Here is a 13,907-nt window from a genome sequence, read left to right as displayed (position 1 = left end):
GTTACATTACAGAGTGAGGGACAGGAAAATCTAGTCGCTACTAATAGACTGCCTGTGCGTTGCCACGGGCCAACAAATGAATTTGTAAACAATACTCATTTTACTCCCATAAACAAGCACATTGCACGCAATGTTCAACCACAACACAAATGCAAATATCTTCCTCTCTATTCCGACAAACAAATCGTATCGTCAAGGGCGGAGCTATCGATGTGGCTCTAGAGTCACCGCAGCACCCGGGCGCGGCGGTCTCCCCAAATCCCTTTCTATCTCTCTTCGCCCCTTTATTAAAAAAAAGGATCCTCTTTCTCTCTCTCTCTTCCGGTGTAAATTCAATCCCCATTATGAGTGTCTAGATAGTACATAGCTTTTGGGGGGAACGGAGGTAACAGAAACTAGCAGATCTGGCTGCCCTCCCAAGCCACAGCCAAGGCCGCCGGCCGCCGCGTCGCTCGTCGCCCCTTGCTCAGCCGGTCAGCCCAGCGCGGCAACGCCGACTCGCCGTCCGTCCGCTCGCGAGCCGCCCAGTTGAGTAGAGTTCGATTGTCTTTACTATTTACTTTTACCTTTTTATTATTCCCTTCAGCGATCCATCTTTTAACTGGGCTGTTGGGCCTAGGGGACAATACCAGTCAGGCAGGTCGGCGGACCCTTCTTAATTTCCGCCGTCGCCGCGCCAGATCTCTCTCACCGCGACCTCCTTCCTCAAGCCTAACCGTCTATCTCTCCTCGAGCCTCCATCCATGTCGCCCCCTCGTCGTCGTCGGCACCTATGTTTTTTCCCATCTCGATCCGTGGCGATCCTCCACGCGGTGCACAGGACACGGCATCGGCATCGGCACCGGCATCGCTGGTGTTGGCTGCGGAAACGTCATACGGCTGCTGCATGTAAACAATTTTTCAGATTATTGACTCTTTATAGCCGGACCGACTATTTTACCTTATCTTCTCCTGGTTGCTTGAGTAAAACTGTGACATTACCTTCTCTGCTGCATTGCAGATACTAGTGGATCAAAGGCTTCGTCGGCTCAAATAAACCATCATCAAGGTGGTACTGATATTCCTCAAGTTGCTGCTGAGAATATGAAACAACAAACTCTTTTTGACAAACTACCGGATGTATGTTTTGCTTACTTTGCTGTCAACAAAGTATTCAGATACAATTGATTCTTTATCATAACTGCTGGCACAAGAATACGTATTATTACATTTGGGCATACAAGATACAACTTTGGCGATAGGAAAAATAACAAACCGACTGTTTGCCCGTGCTCCTCCAATGATATTTACATTTACTTGGCTCTATTGATGCATTGTCATCTTCATTCATTACTTTACTGGTCTTTGATTCGATTTATTATTGCAGTCAGCTAATAGGTACTACAGTATAACTGATGAACCTTGTTTTTGCAGGACATCTTACATCGTATACATTCTCTCTTACCAATACAAGACGCTGCTTGTGCTGCCTGTGTGTCTCATGCATTTCTGCGTTCATGGAGATGCTATTCCAAACTCATACTCAACGACTGTGCGCTTGGGTTGAATCACATAGAATTTGAGGAAAGAAAAATCTATCTCATTGACAAAGTTGACAAAATTCTTAAAAATCATCATGACAAAGGGGTGAAGGTGGAGACACTTAACCTTATTCTTACCCCTTGCACCAATATCAAAGCCTCCTACCTGGACAGGTGGCTCCGAAGAACAGTTAAGTCTGGGTTTAAAGATCTTTACTTGGAGATGCCTTTATCCATGAAGAAAATTTACAAATTCCCGTGTTCAGTTTTGTCTGATGAGGGAGCTGCAAGTTCAATTCAGTTTCTTAACATCGGCTCTTGCACTTTTCATCCCACATCAACACTTGGCTCCTTGGCAAGGTTGAAAACTGTAAGATTGTCTTTTGTCCACACTACCGAGGAAGGATTGGAGCACTTGTTTTCAAAATCTTCTACCCTACAGGAGCTCAGAATATTCGCATGCCATGGGATAATTTGCTTGAAAATACCTTGTACGATGCAGCATCTCAAGATACTTGATGTTCAACTTTGCAACATGCTGCGGTTTGTAGAGATTGATGCTCCAAACCTCTGCTATTTTAACTATGACAGCGCTTTGCCAGAATTCTACGTGAGAAATTGTTCTCAACTTAAGCATGTACAGTTATCATCTGCACGCTCGTCTGGTGTTCTTTTTTATGCTCGCACTAGTCTTCCGTCCATCGCACGGAATGTTGAGAGTCTTATTTTGGTTGGTCGTAGCGAGGTATGTGCATTTACCATCTTATAATGATCAAATTATTGGGACCATTCAAGTATATAGGGAACAGTGTATAGGAGTAGTTTGATGCAGGAACATGTGATTAATCTTGTAATTTATCGTTTTTCAGAATGCCAACACTCCGTTGCTACAATCCAAGCTACCCCACCTCAAGAACTTGGAAATTAGACTCAGAGCAGTCCACCCCAAAGGCTCCCCTCCAAGCTATAACTTCTTTTCTTTGGTTTCTTTTCTTGATGCTTCTCCTGCCTTGGAGTCTTTCACCCTACACGTAAGTCACTATCCATATCTCTCAGATGTATCTATGGTATTACCGTATTACACTTCGACATTGACATTTGATGTTAATCCTACATATATATATGCAGGTAAATGAGTATGTCATGAAACACTATCCTGTTGTTGGAGATAATTACGAATGCCCGAGGCAGAAGCTGGACTTGTCGCATAACCGCCTCAGACACATGACGATCACGGGATTCTGTTCAGCCAAGAGCCTGGTTGAGCTCACGGTTCACATCCTTGAGAGCACACACTCGCTTGAGCGCTTGACGCTGGACACAACCTATGACTACAATAGGTGTATTCAAGGGCCTGGTACCATTGGCAAATGCACTACCTCAAGTAGGATTGCCAAATGCTGGCCGATGAGCAAGAGAGGTGTTGACGAAGCTCATAGAGCTGTGAAGACTGTTGGTAGATACATAGCTGGGAGAGTTCCATTGGCTGTTCAATTTGAGCTCATGGGGCCCTGTAGTCGATGCCATACCGGCAGCCGGTAGATCAAAGGAGATTTCCCCGAGTTAAAAAGGATCCTCTTTCTCTCTCTCTTTCGGTTCCGGGTAAATTCAATCCCCGATTAATGAGTGTCTAGAAGTACAGCTTTTGGGGGAACGGAGTTAAACAGAAACTAGCAGATCTGGCTTGCCTCCCAAGCCACAGCCAGGGCCGCCGGCCGCCGCGTCGCTCGTCGCCCCTTGCTCAGCCGGTCAGCCCAGCGCGGCAACGCCGACTCGCCGTCCGTCCGCTCGCGAGCCGCCCAGTTGAGTAGAGTTCGATTGTCTTTACTATTTACTTTTACCTTTTTATTATTCCCTTCAGCGATCCATCTTTTAACTGGGCTGTTGGGCCTAGGGGACAATACCAGTCAGGCAGGTCGGCGGACCCTTCTTAATTTCCGCCGTCGCCGCGCCAGATCTCTCTCACCGCGACCTCCTTCCTCAAGCCTAACCGTCTATCTCTCCTCGAGCCTCCATCCATGTCGCCCCCTCGTCGTCGTCGGCACCTATGTTTTTTCCCATCTCGATCCGTGGCGATCCTCCACGCGGTGCACAGGACACGGCATCGGCATCGGCACCGGCATCGCTGGTGTTGGCTGCGGAAACGTCATACGGCTGCTGCATGTAAACAATTTTTCAGATTATTGACTCTTTATAGCCGGACCGACTATTTTACCTTATCTTCTCCTGGTTGCTTGAGTAAAACTGTGACATTACCTTCTCTGCTGCATTGCAGATACTAGTGGATCAAAGGCTTCGTCGGCTCAAATAAACCATCATCAAGGTGGTACTGATATTCCTCAAGTTGCTGCTGAGAATATGAAACAACAAACTCTTTTTGACAAACTACCGGATGTATGTTTTGCTTACTTTGCTGTCAACAAAGTATTCAGATACAATTGATTCTTTATCATAACTGCTGGCACAAGAATACGTATTATTACATTTGGGCATACAAGATACAACTTTGGCGATAGGAAAAATAACAAACCGACTGTTTGCCCGTGCTCCTCCAATGATATTTACATTTACTTGGCTCTATTGATGCATTGTCATCTTCATTCATTACTTTACTGGTCTTTGATTCGATTTATTATTGCAGTCAGCTAATAGGTACTACAGTATAACTGATGAACCTTGTTTTTGCAGGACATCTTACATCGTATACATTCTCTCTTACCAATACAAGACGCTGCTTGTGCTGCCTGTGTGTCTCATGCATTTCTGCGTTCATGGAGATGCTATTCCAAACTCATACTCAACGACTGTGCGCTTGGGTTGAATCACATAGAATTTGAGGAAAGAAAAATCTATCTCATTGACAAAGTTGACAAAATTCTTAAAAATCATCATGACAAAGGGGTGAAGGTGGAGACACTTAACCTTATTCTTACCCCTTGCACCAATATCAAAGCCTCCTACCTGGACAGGTGGCTCCGAAGAACAGTTAAGTCTGGGTTTAAAGATCTTTACTTGGAGATGCCTTTATCCATGAAGAAAATTTACAAATTCCCGTGTTCAGTTTTGTCTGATGAGGGAGCTGCAAGTTCAATTCAGTTTCTTAACATCGGCTCTTGCACTTTTCATCCCACATCAACACTTGGCTCCTTGGCAAGGTTGAAAACTGTAAGATTGTCTTTTGTCCACACTACCGAGGAAGGATTGGAGCACTTGTTTTCAAAATCTTCTACCCTACAGGAGCTCAGAATATTCGCATGCCATGGGATAATTTGCTTGAAAATACCTTGTACGATGCAGCATCTCAAGATACTTGATGTTCAACTTTGCAACATGCTGCGGTTTGTAGAGATTGATGCTCCAAACCTCTGCTATTTTAACTATGACAGCGCTTTGCCAGAATTCTACGTGAGAAATTGTTCTCAACTTAAGCATGTACAGTTATCATCTGCACGCTCGTCTGGTGTTCTTTTTTATGCTCGCACTAGTCTTCCGTCCATCGCACGGAATGTTGAGAGTCTTATTTTGGTTGGTCGTAGCGAGGTATGTGCATTTACCATCTTATAATGATCAAATTATTGGGACCATTCAAGTATATAGGGAACAGTGTATAGGAGTAGTTTGATGCAGGAACATGTGATTAATCTTGTAATTTATCGTTTTTCAGAATGCCAACACTCCGTTGCTACAATCCAAGCTACCCCACCTCAAGAACTTGGAAATTAGACTCAGAGCAGTCCACCCCAAAGGCTCCCCTCCAAGCTATAACTTCTTTTCTTTGGTTTCTTTTCTTGATGCTTCTCCTGCCTTGGAGTCTTTCACCCTACACGTAAGTCACTATCCATATCTCTCAGATGTATCTATGGTATTACCGTATTACACTTCGACATTGACATTTGATGTTAATCCTACATATATATATGCAGGTAAATGAGTATGTCATGAAACACTATCCTGTTGTTGGAGATAATTACGAATGCCCGAGGCAGAAGCTGGACTTGTCGCATAACCGCCTCAGACACATGACGATCACGGGATTCTGTTCAGCCAAGAGCCTGGTTGAGCTCACGGTTCACATCCTTGAGAGCACACACTCGCTTGAGCGCTTGACGCTGGACACAACCTATGACTACAATAGGTGTATTCAAGGGCCTGGTACCATTGGCAAATGCACTACCTCAAGTAGGATTGCCAAATGCTGGCCGATGAGCAAGAGAGGTGTTGACGAAGCTCATAGAGCTGTGAAGACTGTTGGTAGATACATAGCTGGGAGAGTTCCATTGGCTGTTCAATTTGAGCTCATGGGGCCCTGTAGTCGATGCCATACCGGCAGCCGGTAGATCTATGTCAGGGTGGTTTATCTTGTCTAAGAGCATCTCTAATAGATGGTCCAAAATTTGGCGGTCCAAAACCGGAGATGTAAAATTTGGACCGCCAAAAAATGCATTTTGGAGCTCCGAAAAAAGCTCAACTCCAACAAATGGTCCAAATTGATGGTTCAAAAGAGCAAGCTCCAATAGATGGTCCAAAATGAAGATGTAAATTTCTTAAAACGACAAACTACTAATTCATTCAACATAGTTCAAACATCAAATTCAACATAGTTTCATACATGAACTTCAACTACTACTTATTCAAACTACTAGATAAACTACTCCTCACCGTCGGAGTTGCGGAACTGCGCCCAGAACTCCTCCTTCTCCGGGTTGTCGCACCCCTCCTCCTCCTCTTCCGAGAAGTCTGCCCAGTCCTCCTCGGAAGAGGACTCGATGGGGATCACCGTCGAGGGACCGACCTCGTCCTCCTTCTTCTGCTCCGCCTCACGCTTCCAGTAGTACTCCAGCTCGGCCTGGACGTACTCCGGATGCTCCTGAGCAAACCTTGCCATCGCCTCCTCGTCGGTCTCGCCGGCACTGACGACAACCGACGGCTTCTTCGTCATCTTGTTCTTCGTCGGGATCTCCTTCATCTTGATGCCCTGCGGCACAAGCATCTCCACTTCCGCCCGACTCTCGATCTCTGGGGAGTTGGGGTGCTTCCGAGGCCTCTCGGCACGCCACACCGCCACGTCGTAGGTACGCACGGCCTCGTGGGCGGAGGGGTACGTGCCGATCCACCAATGCCTCCCGGCGTCGGAGAACTCCACTCTGAAGTTACCAGAGGGGTTCCGCCTCACGCCGAAGAAGCCCGACTTGCCCTTCGACGTCTTCTTCGACGCCATCGGAGAGCGGTGAGAGCGGTGGAGCGGCGGTGGCGTGCGGCCGGGGCGGTGGCGGCCGGAGCTGGGCGGGGCGGAGCTGCGGGGCGGCGGCAGATGGGCGGGAGGTCGCGGGCGGGCGGACGGAAAGGAAAGAAACTGGCGGTTGGGCGTTCGCGGGCGGCGGCAGACGGGCGGGAGGTCGCGGGCGGGCGGAAAGGAAAGGAAAGGAACTGGCGGTTGGGCGAAAAAGGTTTTCGCCCCGCTTTACATATAAAGCAATGAGACGGTTGGGCTTTCGCGGACGGCGGCTGGCTTTGGACAAGATGCACCTTGTCATCTAAATTTGCACCGTGAGGTGTTGTATTTTACATCACGGCGAGGCCGCGATCCTTTTTTTTATATATGGACCGTCTGTTGAAGCTGCGTTTTAGGCCTCAGACAGTTCAAAAATTAGTTACTTTTACATTTGGACCATCTATTGAAGATGATCTAAACTCCCAGGAAATTCCGCATGTTTAATCTCGGTGCCCATAAATAGATCTTTTTTATGCATCTCATCTATAGCACACATGAAACCATATATTTTATAAAGTCAGTTTATGTATTTAAGGTACATACTAGCACAAATGCCCGTGCGTTGCAACGGAAGAAATAAACTCTCACACACCCACAACGAGTCATCTGTGTTGTCACTTCTCCTCTTCGTCATCATCATCCATGTTGATCACTTGCCTGCCTATTTCATCAAATATGATCGTCCCAAGGCAGCGATCTTGGTCATCACAATCACCATGTCGATTTCTCGAGCCCTACGTGCAACAGCTTGTAATTCCTTGTGTGTTGCAGCCGCACATACATGTTCGTATGATTCAACACCAATCATGTCTTAATATACCTGGCGATGCATTTATTTATTAAGAGCTCACAATAATAATTATTAATGCAAAATTAAATTAAGGTGTGAGGTCATTAACTTGTTGACTCAACTTAAACCACTTCACTATCGCCACGGTCCACCTTAATCGTCTCTAACATGAACTTCGACATGTTTCTAGCAGTGAACCATGTCGTGTCGTTCCGCCAAAGCAATTTAACCATGCATTTGGATGTCTGTATACGAGCTGAAAATCTTGATTTGATATTTCAGCAGGGCCAATTCAACTATTTGGGTTTGTTCCGCATTAACTCACAAAAATAAATGGAATACCCGGCTCATCCCCCGCCAATGCGTGCGCGATCTTGTGAAATACAGAGCCCCGGTGCAGTGATTTGGGATGACTTCACTCTTGCCTCCACTGCCGCAAAACTTGCAAATAAACTCGTAACACGGAAGTGACTGGATCACCTGTAATAGTAGAAGGTAGAGTCACATATACCTATTGTCAGCTCTCACGTACATAGGAATCATTATTATTACATGATGATAACTCCGTGACAAAGCAATGTGAGAGTGAACTCATTGTTCTAACCATCAAGTGTGAGAAAAAGGCGAAAACTAATTTTCATGAAGTTCATTCCCATTCCTACAAATCAATTAGTTGTTAACTTGACATTCACTCTGCCATAAATAATAACTCATTACAAATTATAATAACTCACATCAAATTTAAGAAAAACAACAACAACAGGAGATTCAAAAGTAACATGGTCACTTTTGACAAGCTCCTCCACGATCCAAGTCTTTTTTTTTTTATGTATTAGCGTGACCCCATATATTCCTAGATAGAGGCATGACGGAACTTTTTTTGTGCACACACAGTCGATGATGCATGACTCAATATATTTTATTGGTCCACAACAGAATTTATTTAGCTCTGTTAATTCCTTAACTGTGAAATTTTGATTTCTTATTTTAGTTCCCAGCGAATTTTATTTCCTCTTTAATTCCTTCTGTTCATTCCTCATATAATTAGTGAAACTCAATTTTTCTTTTATTCTTTCCTTGTGAAATTTATTTCTCCTTTAATTCCTTCCTTCATGCCTCTTATATAATAGGGAAAATTATTTTTTTCCTTCTTTCATTCTTTCCTTTAATTCCTTCGCGTCCTACCTTATCATAAAGAATCGAGTTTATTCCATCTTTTATTTTTTCCTTTAATTCCTTCCCTTCCTGCCTTAATTATCATAAGGATGACCATTTATTCCTTTTTTTTTTGCTTTCCTTCCAAGCTCATAACAGTGGAACTCCTCCATTTACCTCATTTCCTTCATTGTAATTCTTTTTGACAAAATTCGTTTAGCCAATATAAAAGGACACCTTCCTCTTGTTTCGTCGACAACATGTTAGCTAGGCGGATTCTTTTCTCGTGAAGGTGCACACCCAGGTAGGATGAAGTCCATTCGACTTTCTTTTTCGCACATGCAGATGTCAGTGATGAACTTATTTTTATATTGCCATGCATATCATAAAAGAATTGAAATCAATCAGATGGTTAGAAGCAGAAAGATATTAGAAGCAGAAAGAAAGCAGAGACACGCCGGAGCGCCTCCCCGCGGTAGCCCCTTCCTCGGATGCGCCGCCTGCCGCCCCCTCGTCTCCCTCCCCGACCCCCGCGCTGTGCTCGGAGCTGCGTTGGGCCGACTTCGTAGAGGCTGACGACGTGGGCCGGCCAGCCGATCGTGCGGCCGGGAGCCTCCGGCTCGTCTGGCTTGTGACCTGCCGTGGAGAGCGGGCTGCCACTCGGCGTGGTAGGCTCGGGCACTCTCTCGCAGTCACGCCGGCTGGCAAAAGGGCCTCCTTGGCTCCCGGACGCGCTCGCCGCCGCCGCGCTCCACGTGGGGTGTCGCGGGGCGGTCCGACCAAGGTTGTGCTCGGGTATCGTGGCGCTGCGCCGCTCCTGCTGCCGTCGCCTGCACAGACGGTGCCCCGCCTTGCCCTCAAGAAAACTGCGGAAGAAGCAAGGCAATAGCAACATCTACAAATAAAAGGTGAAATCACGACATGTTGTACAAACTGAACGACTTAAATTTCAGTCCACAAGTATTGAGTAAAACGACTCGGCAAGCTGCTGGAAACAGAAAGACATGGTCCAAGCCCAACAGTACACCTTACTTCTATACTCCTTACAAAACAGAGAAATGGAGAAAAGAAGTTCTTCATGAGCAAAGTACAGCAGGCACTGCTGAGTAAGTGGGTAGGATCTCATCGAGAACTCTCATGTATGTGTTGCAGAAGAAAGACAAATCAAAACACCAAGGCAAATGCAGTGTTCTCAGGCAGTCTCAATTGACAAGAATGGAAGCATATATCCTAACTAAATCCAAGAAGAGGAGAACTTGAACCGTTGAACGCTCAACAGAAACAGGCATTAACTGTTAAGACAAAAGACAAAAGAGTAACAGTTATGACGTTGTAACTGTAAACTACAAAAGGTTATCGTATTGCTTGCTTATCCAAACCATTTTACATCAAAAAAATCATAGGCACCAATTCAGGCTCGTAGCACTGCCAGATTTGTGCAGTCAAATTCAAACAAATGTGTCACATAGAGGGCCATAAACAAAATTAATGACCTAAAAGGTGAAATCTCAGAACATTGCACAAACTGAATGACCTAATATTTCATTTCAGTGTAGAGTAAAACGACACTGAAAGCTGTTATAAATATAAGAGACACAATGGACAGCTAAAACCAGGCAGATTAACCAGCAAGAAACCGTACAAGATAAATAAATGGGAAAACAAGTTAATCATCAGTCAATTGCAGGAGCCAACACAGAAACTTGATGGTTCTGGACTCAAGTGAAGTGACAATATAATTCAGCACAAGTGGGTACAAATACAATGTGAGCTTCATGACAATACAATTCAGCATAAGTGGATATAAATAAAATGAGAGCTTCATGTCGTTGCAAAAGGAAAACAAATCAAAACACCAAGACAAATGCAGTGCTCTTGAATCATTATGATTGGCAAGAACGGAGGCATACAGCATAATATTCTAAATCCAGCACATGTAGAACTTGGAACACTCAGCATAAGCTACACTGAATCAACAATTGCAACAAACCTCACTTGTGGCATCGCTGCTACCTGTCATGCTCTTTGGAATGTTTGAACTTCAAATCTTGCCTTTGACTGAGTGCCATGCAAATGGTTTTTCTTCACTTGGCAAAAACATATGGAATCAATCACCATATCATGTATACGATAAGATTTTTCCATGCCTTTATCAACATTGATGTCGATTGGTTGAACCATGCTTCTATTTAGGATCTCATTGAGTAATTCTATCACCGAGCTCAAACTTGCTAATCCCTTGTTTATCATTATAAATAAAACCTCAAACTATCCATTTACATATCGAATAAGCTTGCTTAATCTTCTAAAAACATAGTTAAACATAATAACTAATCCTATAGATAAGAAGGCAGATCAAAGCTACTAGTAGTTAGTAAAAAAGGGTTGACTTGTAGATCAAAGCTCTTGCATAATCTAAAAGTCAAGAGCCTCTTTTACTCATTCTATGCTACTTTTCACAGTATTGGTGCAGCATGTGTGGCTCGTTCTTATGTTCGAGGATATTTAAGCATATTTCCAAAAGATTACAAAATTAAGAGAGACGGACTGATATGGAGATGGATAGCTGAAGGTTTTATATATAATGCAAACGAGAAATTGGCCCATTTGAGCTTGGAGAGAGTTACTTCAATGAGCTCATAAACAGAAGCATGATCCAACCAGTGGGCATCGACGGTGAAAGCATAGCAAAAGCTTATTGTGCACATAATACGATGATTGATTAATAAAACAGCCTTCACTTCACCCCATGCAAGGTACCTGTTCAAATGAAAGTTTTTGGAATGATTAGCAGCAAGCAAATCAGCAAGAATATGAGCTAGTTATCTATCTAGGCAAATACAAGCAAAACCTAAAAGAAAAACAGCTTATATCAAACATCAACCAGCACAAAAAAGAACAGTGGATGGTACAGGTGAATAACGACATCCTTTCATTTCTTTCACAGCAGCATCTTTTCAAGTCCCCGGGCAGTTGTGATTTTCACCCTACTAGTATGACTAGTACACAGTTCTTCATAGACTAAACACACATAGGAAGCTTTTGGTGGATGAGCTCAAGATGCATCTAATACAGATCCACCTAGCTAGGATTGATTGCCTCAAGTAGAACACGGAAAAGGAAGCTTTTGGTGGATGTTGTCAAGTAGCTTGTACGACCAAATTAGCACTGTAAATCTATCATGCATGGGAAGCAATTTGCACTGAAGAATTAAGATGCACACACCGGCCGGCCAGGAAAACAAATGCTTGGCACTCGTGATTTGCTTGAAGAAACTAGATCCACTCATGATTTAACTGGATCTCGAAGTAGACGCACGATTCACTTGGAGAGTTGGAGTAGAACGGAAGGAAACCTATGGTGGAATGGATGACCGACAGGTTGCATTTCAGATCCATACCACCATGAACTTAGCCGAACAAATCTAGCTCAATCGGATCTAGAATAGAAGAAGAAGAAGAAGAAGAAGAAAGAAGTAACGCTGAAGGGAACCTACGGCTGACCACCAACAGTTCACACAGTAGATCTACTTCGTCGTTAAACTCAAAAACTAAACTAGTCGGATCCAGGTGAGGAAGAAACGAAATATACCACACGTTGTTGACGCACTTGTCCCGTTAGATCCGGCGCCTCCCCCCTCCCACTGCGAGCACGTGCCTCTTCGGGCCGCTGCAGGAACTCACCGGCGAACAGGCCGCCGGTGGTCGGCAAGACGTACAAGCGTCGGAGGAGTCCCCGCCGCGAGATCGACTCCACGGTTACCCCCTCTCTCTGTCTCTCTGTTTCTCAGTGAGTCTCCCACTCTCCAGACGCGGTAGAAATAAGGGAAACGCGGAGAGCAGAGGACTTGCTGTATAGCTGGCCAAACGGGCCGTGCTAACTGGGCCGGCCCGGTAGCACGCAGGAACGGCACGGCCCGAGCTAAACGGGCTAGGCCCAGCACGCGGCACGCCATGGGCCATGCCTGGGCCTGGAGGCTGGGCACACGGGCCGGCACGGCATGGCCCGTTTAATTTTTTTCAGATTTTTTTATATATGACCTAAATTACAGCCCAATAGGCCTAAAATACAGTCCAATAGGCCTAAAATACAACCCAACATGTTAAAAATCAGATGGGCCAGCATGCTAAACGTGCCACGGGCCGGCCCGTTTAATAATCAGGTCGTGCCTGGGCCAGAGAGCCACGCCCGTGGGTCGGCACGGCACGGCCCAGCTATTAAACATGCCATGGCAAGCCGTGCCGGGCCAGGCACGATTAGCACGGGCTGGGCCATGCCGTGTCGGGCCGGCCCGTTTGGCCAGGTCTGACTTGCTGACGGACTAGGCTGACCATGTGCCGCCACAGAGCCGCTGCCCTGTAGTCCTCAGCACGGTATGGTCCCATGCATCACTCAGCTATAGTAAGGGCATCTCCAACCTCACCAAGAAATCTCCCGCATGCGTCCGGATCGTGGAAGTCATCCAACACGGATATGTATCGATTCGTGAAGTGGTTCGGATTTGTTTTCTTTCGCAAACCAGAGATAAACGTGGGGCTTTGCGGGAGTTCTGACCGCTTCTGGCCATCCTGGCCCACCAAAACCCCTCCTTATGCGCTCGCGTGCGTTACTGCCCGAAACGGTCATCTAGTCAACCCCAGCATTCATGCCCGACCAGAGCGGACACGACTGCTCACTGGCACCGGCATTGAAGCGGTACGCCGACCAAGAGGGTGTCGCCCACGCCGCTTCCCGGTGCAGGCAACAGCCGCGCGTTCAAACGACATGATGGTCGCCCTTCCGTCCATCTGGCACCCGCGTTGATGGCACGCGGTTGCCGAGGCATCTCTCTCGGTGTCACCTGTTCGTCCCTCTGCCGCCCGCCGGTGCTATATAAACTGTTGTCCCGATGCCCCGGACATAGCCACAGTCATCCCTCTCTGCACCACTCCCCGCCATGGACCCCCCCCCCCGCCACCAAAGCTATTTGGGACGGCTGACGTCGGAGCAGAAGAAGGAGATGGTCGTCATTGTTGTCGACTGGCAGGCTGGTAGGCAGCCGGAGGAGGACGACGGCATGCAAATGGAGGACGCCTCCGACGACGAGACAAGGCCACCCTCGTCGGTCCATTGCACCATGACCATCGGCGATGCTTGTGCCCATTATATGGGCATGGTGCGAGCGGAGTAG

The 13,907-nt window shown here is 46.1% G+C and overlaps 2 protein-coding genes and 1 long non-coding RNA gene across 5 annotated transcripts; 1 reads left to right on the top strand and 2 right to left on the bottom strand.

Moving 5' to 3' along the window:
* The first annotated feature begins 298 nt into the window (after positions 1-298).
* On the top strand, positions 299-5,885 carry LOC125546004. 3 transcript variants are annotated; one of them, XM_048710080.1, is made up of 7 exons: positions 299-527; positions 620-888; positions 1,001-1,119; positions 1,414-2,265; positions 2,390-2,551; positions 2,649-3,015; positions 5,811-5,885. In XM_048710080.1, the coding sequence occupies exons 2-7, from the start codon at positions 744-746 to the stop codon at positions 5,855-5,857; spliced, it is 1,692 nt and encodes a 563-aa protein (XP_048566037.1). In that variant the 5' UTR covers positions 299-527; positions 620-743; the 3' UTR covers positions 5,858-5,885. The 3 variants fall into 3 exon arrangements, with proteins under 3 accessions (XP_048566037.1, XP_048566038.1, XP_048566036.1); XM_048710081.1 differs by lacking the exons at positions 299-527; positions 620-888; positions 1,001-1,119; ... (1 more) ...; positions 2,390-2,551; positions 2,649-3,015 and adding exons at positions 3,225-3,322; positions 3,415-3,683; positions 3,796-3,914; positions 4,209-5,060; positions 5,185-5,346 and having other exon boundaries at positions 5,444-5,885; XM_048710079.1 differs by lacking the exons at positions 299-527; positions 620-888; positions 1,001-1,119; ... (1 more) ...; positions 2,390-2,551; positions 2,649-3,015 and adding exons at positions 3,225-3,683; positions 3,796-3,914; positions 4,209-5,060; positions 5,185-5,346 and having other exon boundaries at positions 5,444-5,885.
* Positions 5,886-6,020: 135 nt separating this feature from the next.
* Positions 6,021-6,738, bottom strand: LOC125546006 (ethylene-responsive transcription factor 1-like). Its single transcript, XM_048710082.1, has one exon. It carries the CDS (start codon positions 6,736-6,738, stop codon positions 6,169-6,171), a length of 570 nt encoding a protein of 189 aa, XP_048566039.1. The 3' UTR covers positions 6,021-6,168.
* Positions 6,739-11,364: 4,626 nt separating this feature from the next.
* LOC125546003 lies at positions 11,365-12,584 on the bottom strand. The gene is made up of 2 exons (XR_007300397.1): positions 12,329-12,584; positions 11,365-11,497 (listed from the first exon to the last, which is right to left on the bottom strand). It is a non-coding gene; the product is annotated as an uncharacterized LOC125546003 (long non-coding RNA).
* Positions 12,585-13,907: the final 1,323 nt, after the last annotated feature.

The sequence above is a fragment of the Triticum urartu genome, chromosome 3 (assembly GCF_003073215.2).
Source record: "Triticum urartu cultivar G1812 chromosome 3, Tu2.1, whole genome shotgun sequence".
NCBI lineage: Eukaryota > Viridiplantae > Streptophyta > Magnoliopsida > Poales > Poaceae > Triticum > Triticum urartu.
The sequence above is the reverse complement of the archived record's forward strand: the minus strand, read 5'-3'. Positions and strand labels throughout refer to the sequence as shown.

Bases quoted from the DNA above. Each gene is read 5' to 3' on its own strand.
- LOC125546004 (XM_048710080.1), top strand. From the start codon at position 744: ATGTCGCCCCCTCGTCGTCGTCGGCACCTATGTTTTTTCCCATCTCGA. The intron at 2,266-2,389 runs GTATGTGCATTT...ATCGTTTTTCAG, and splicing joins TTTTGGTTGGTCGTAGCGAG to AATGCCAACACTCCGTTGCT. The intron at 2,552-2,648 runs GTAAGTCACTAT...ATATATATGCAG, and splicing joins TGGAGTCTTTCACCCTACAC to GTAAATGAGTATGTCATGAA.
- LOC125546006 (XM_048710082.1), bottom strand. From the start codon at position 6,738: ATGGCGTCGAAGAAGACGTCGAAGGGCAAGTCGGGCTTCTTCGGCGTG.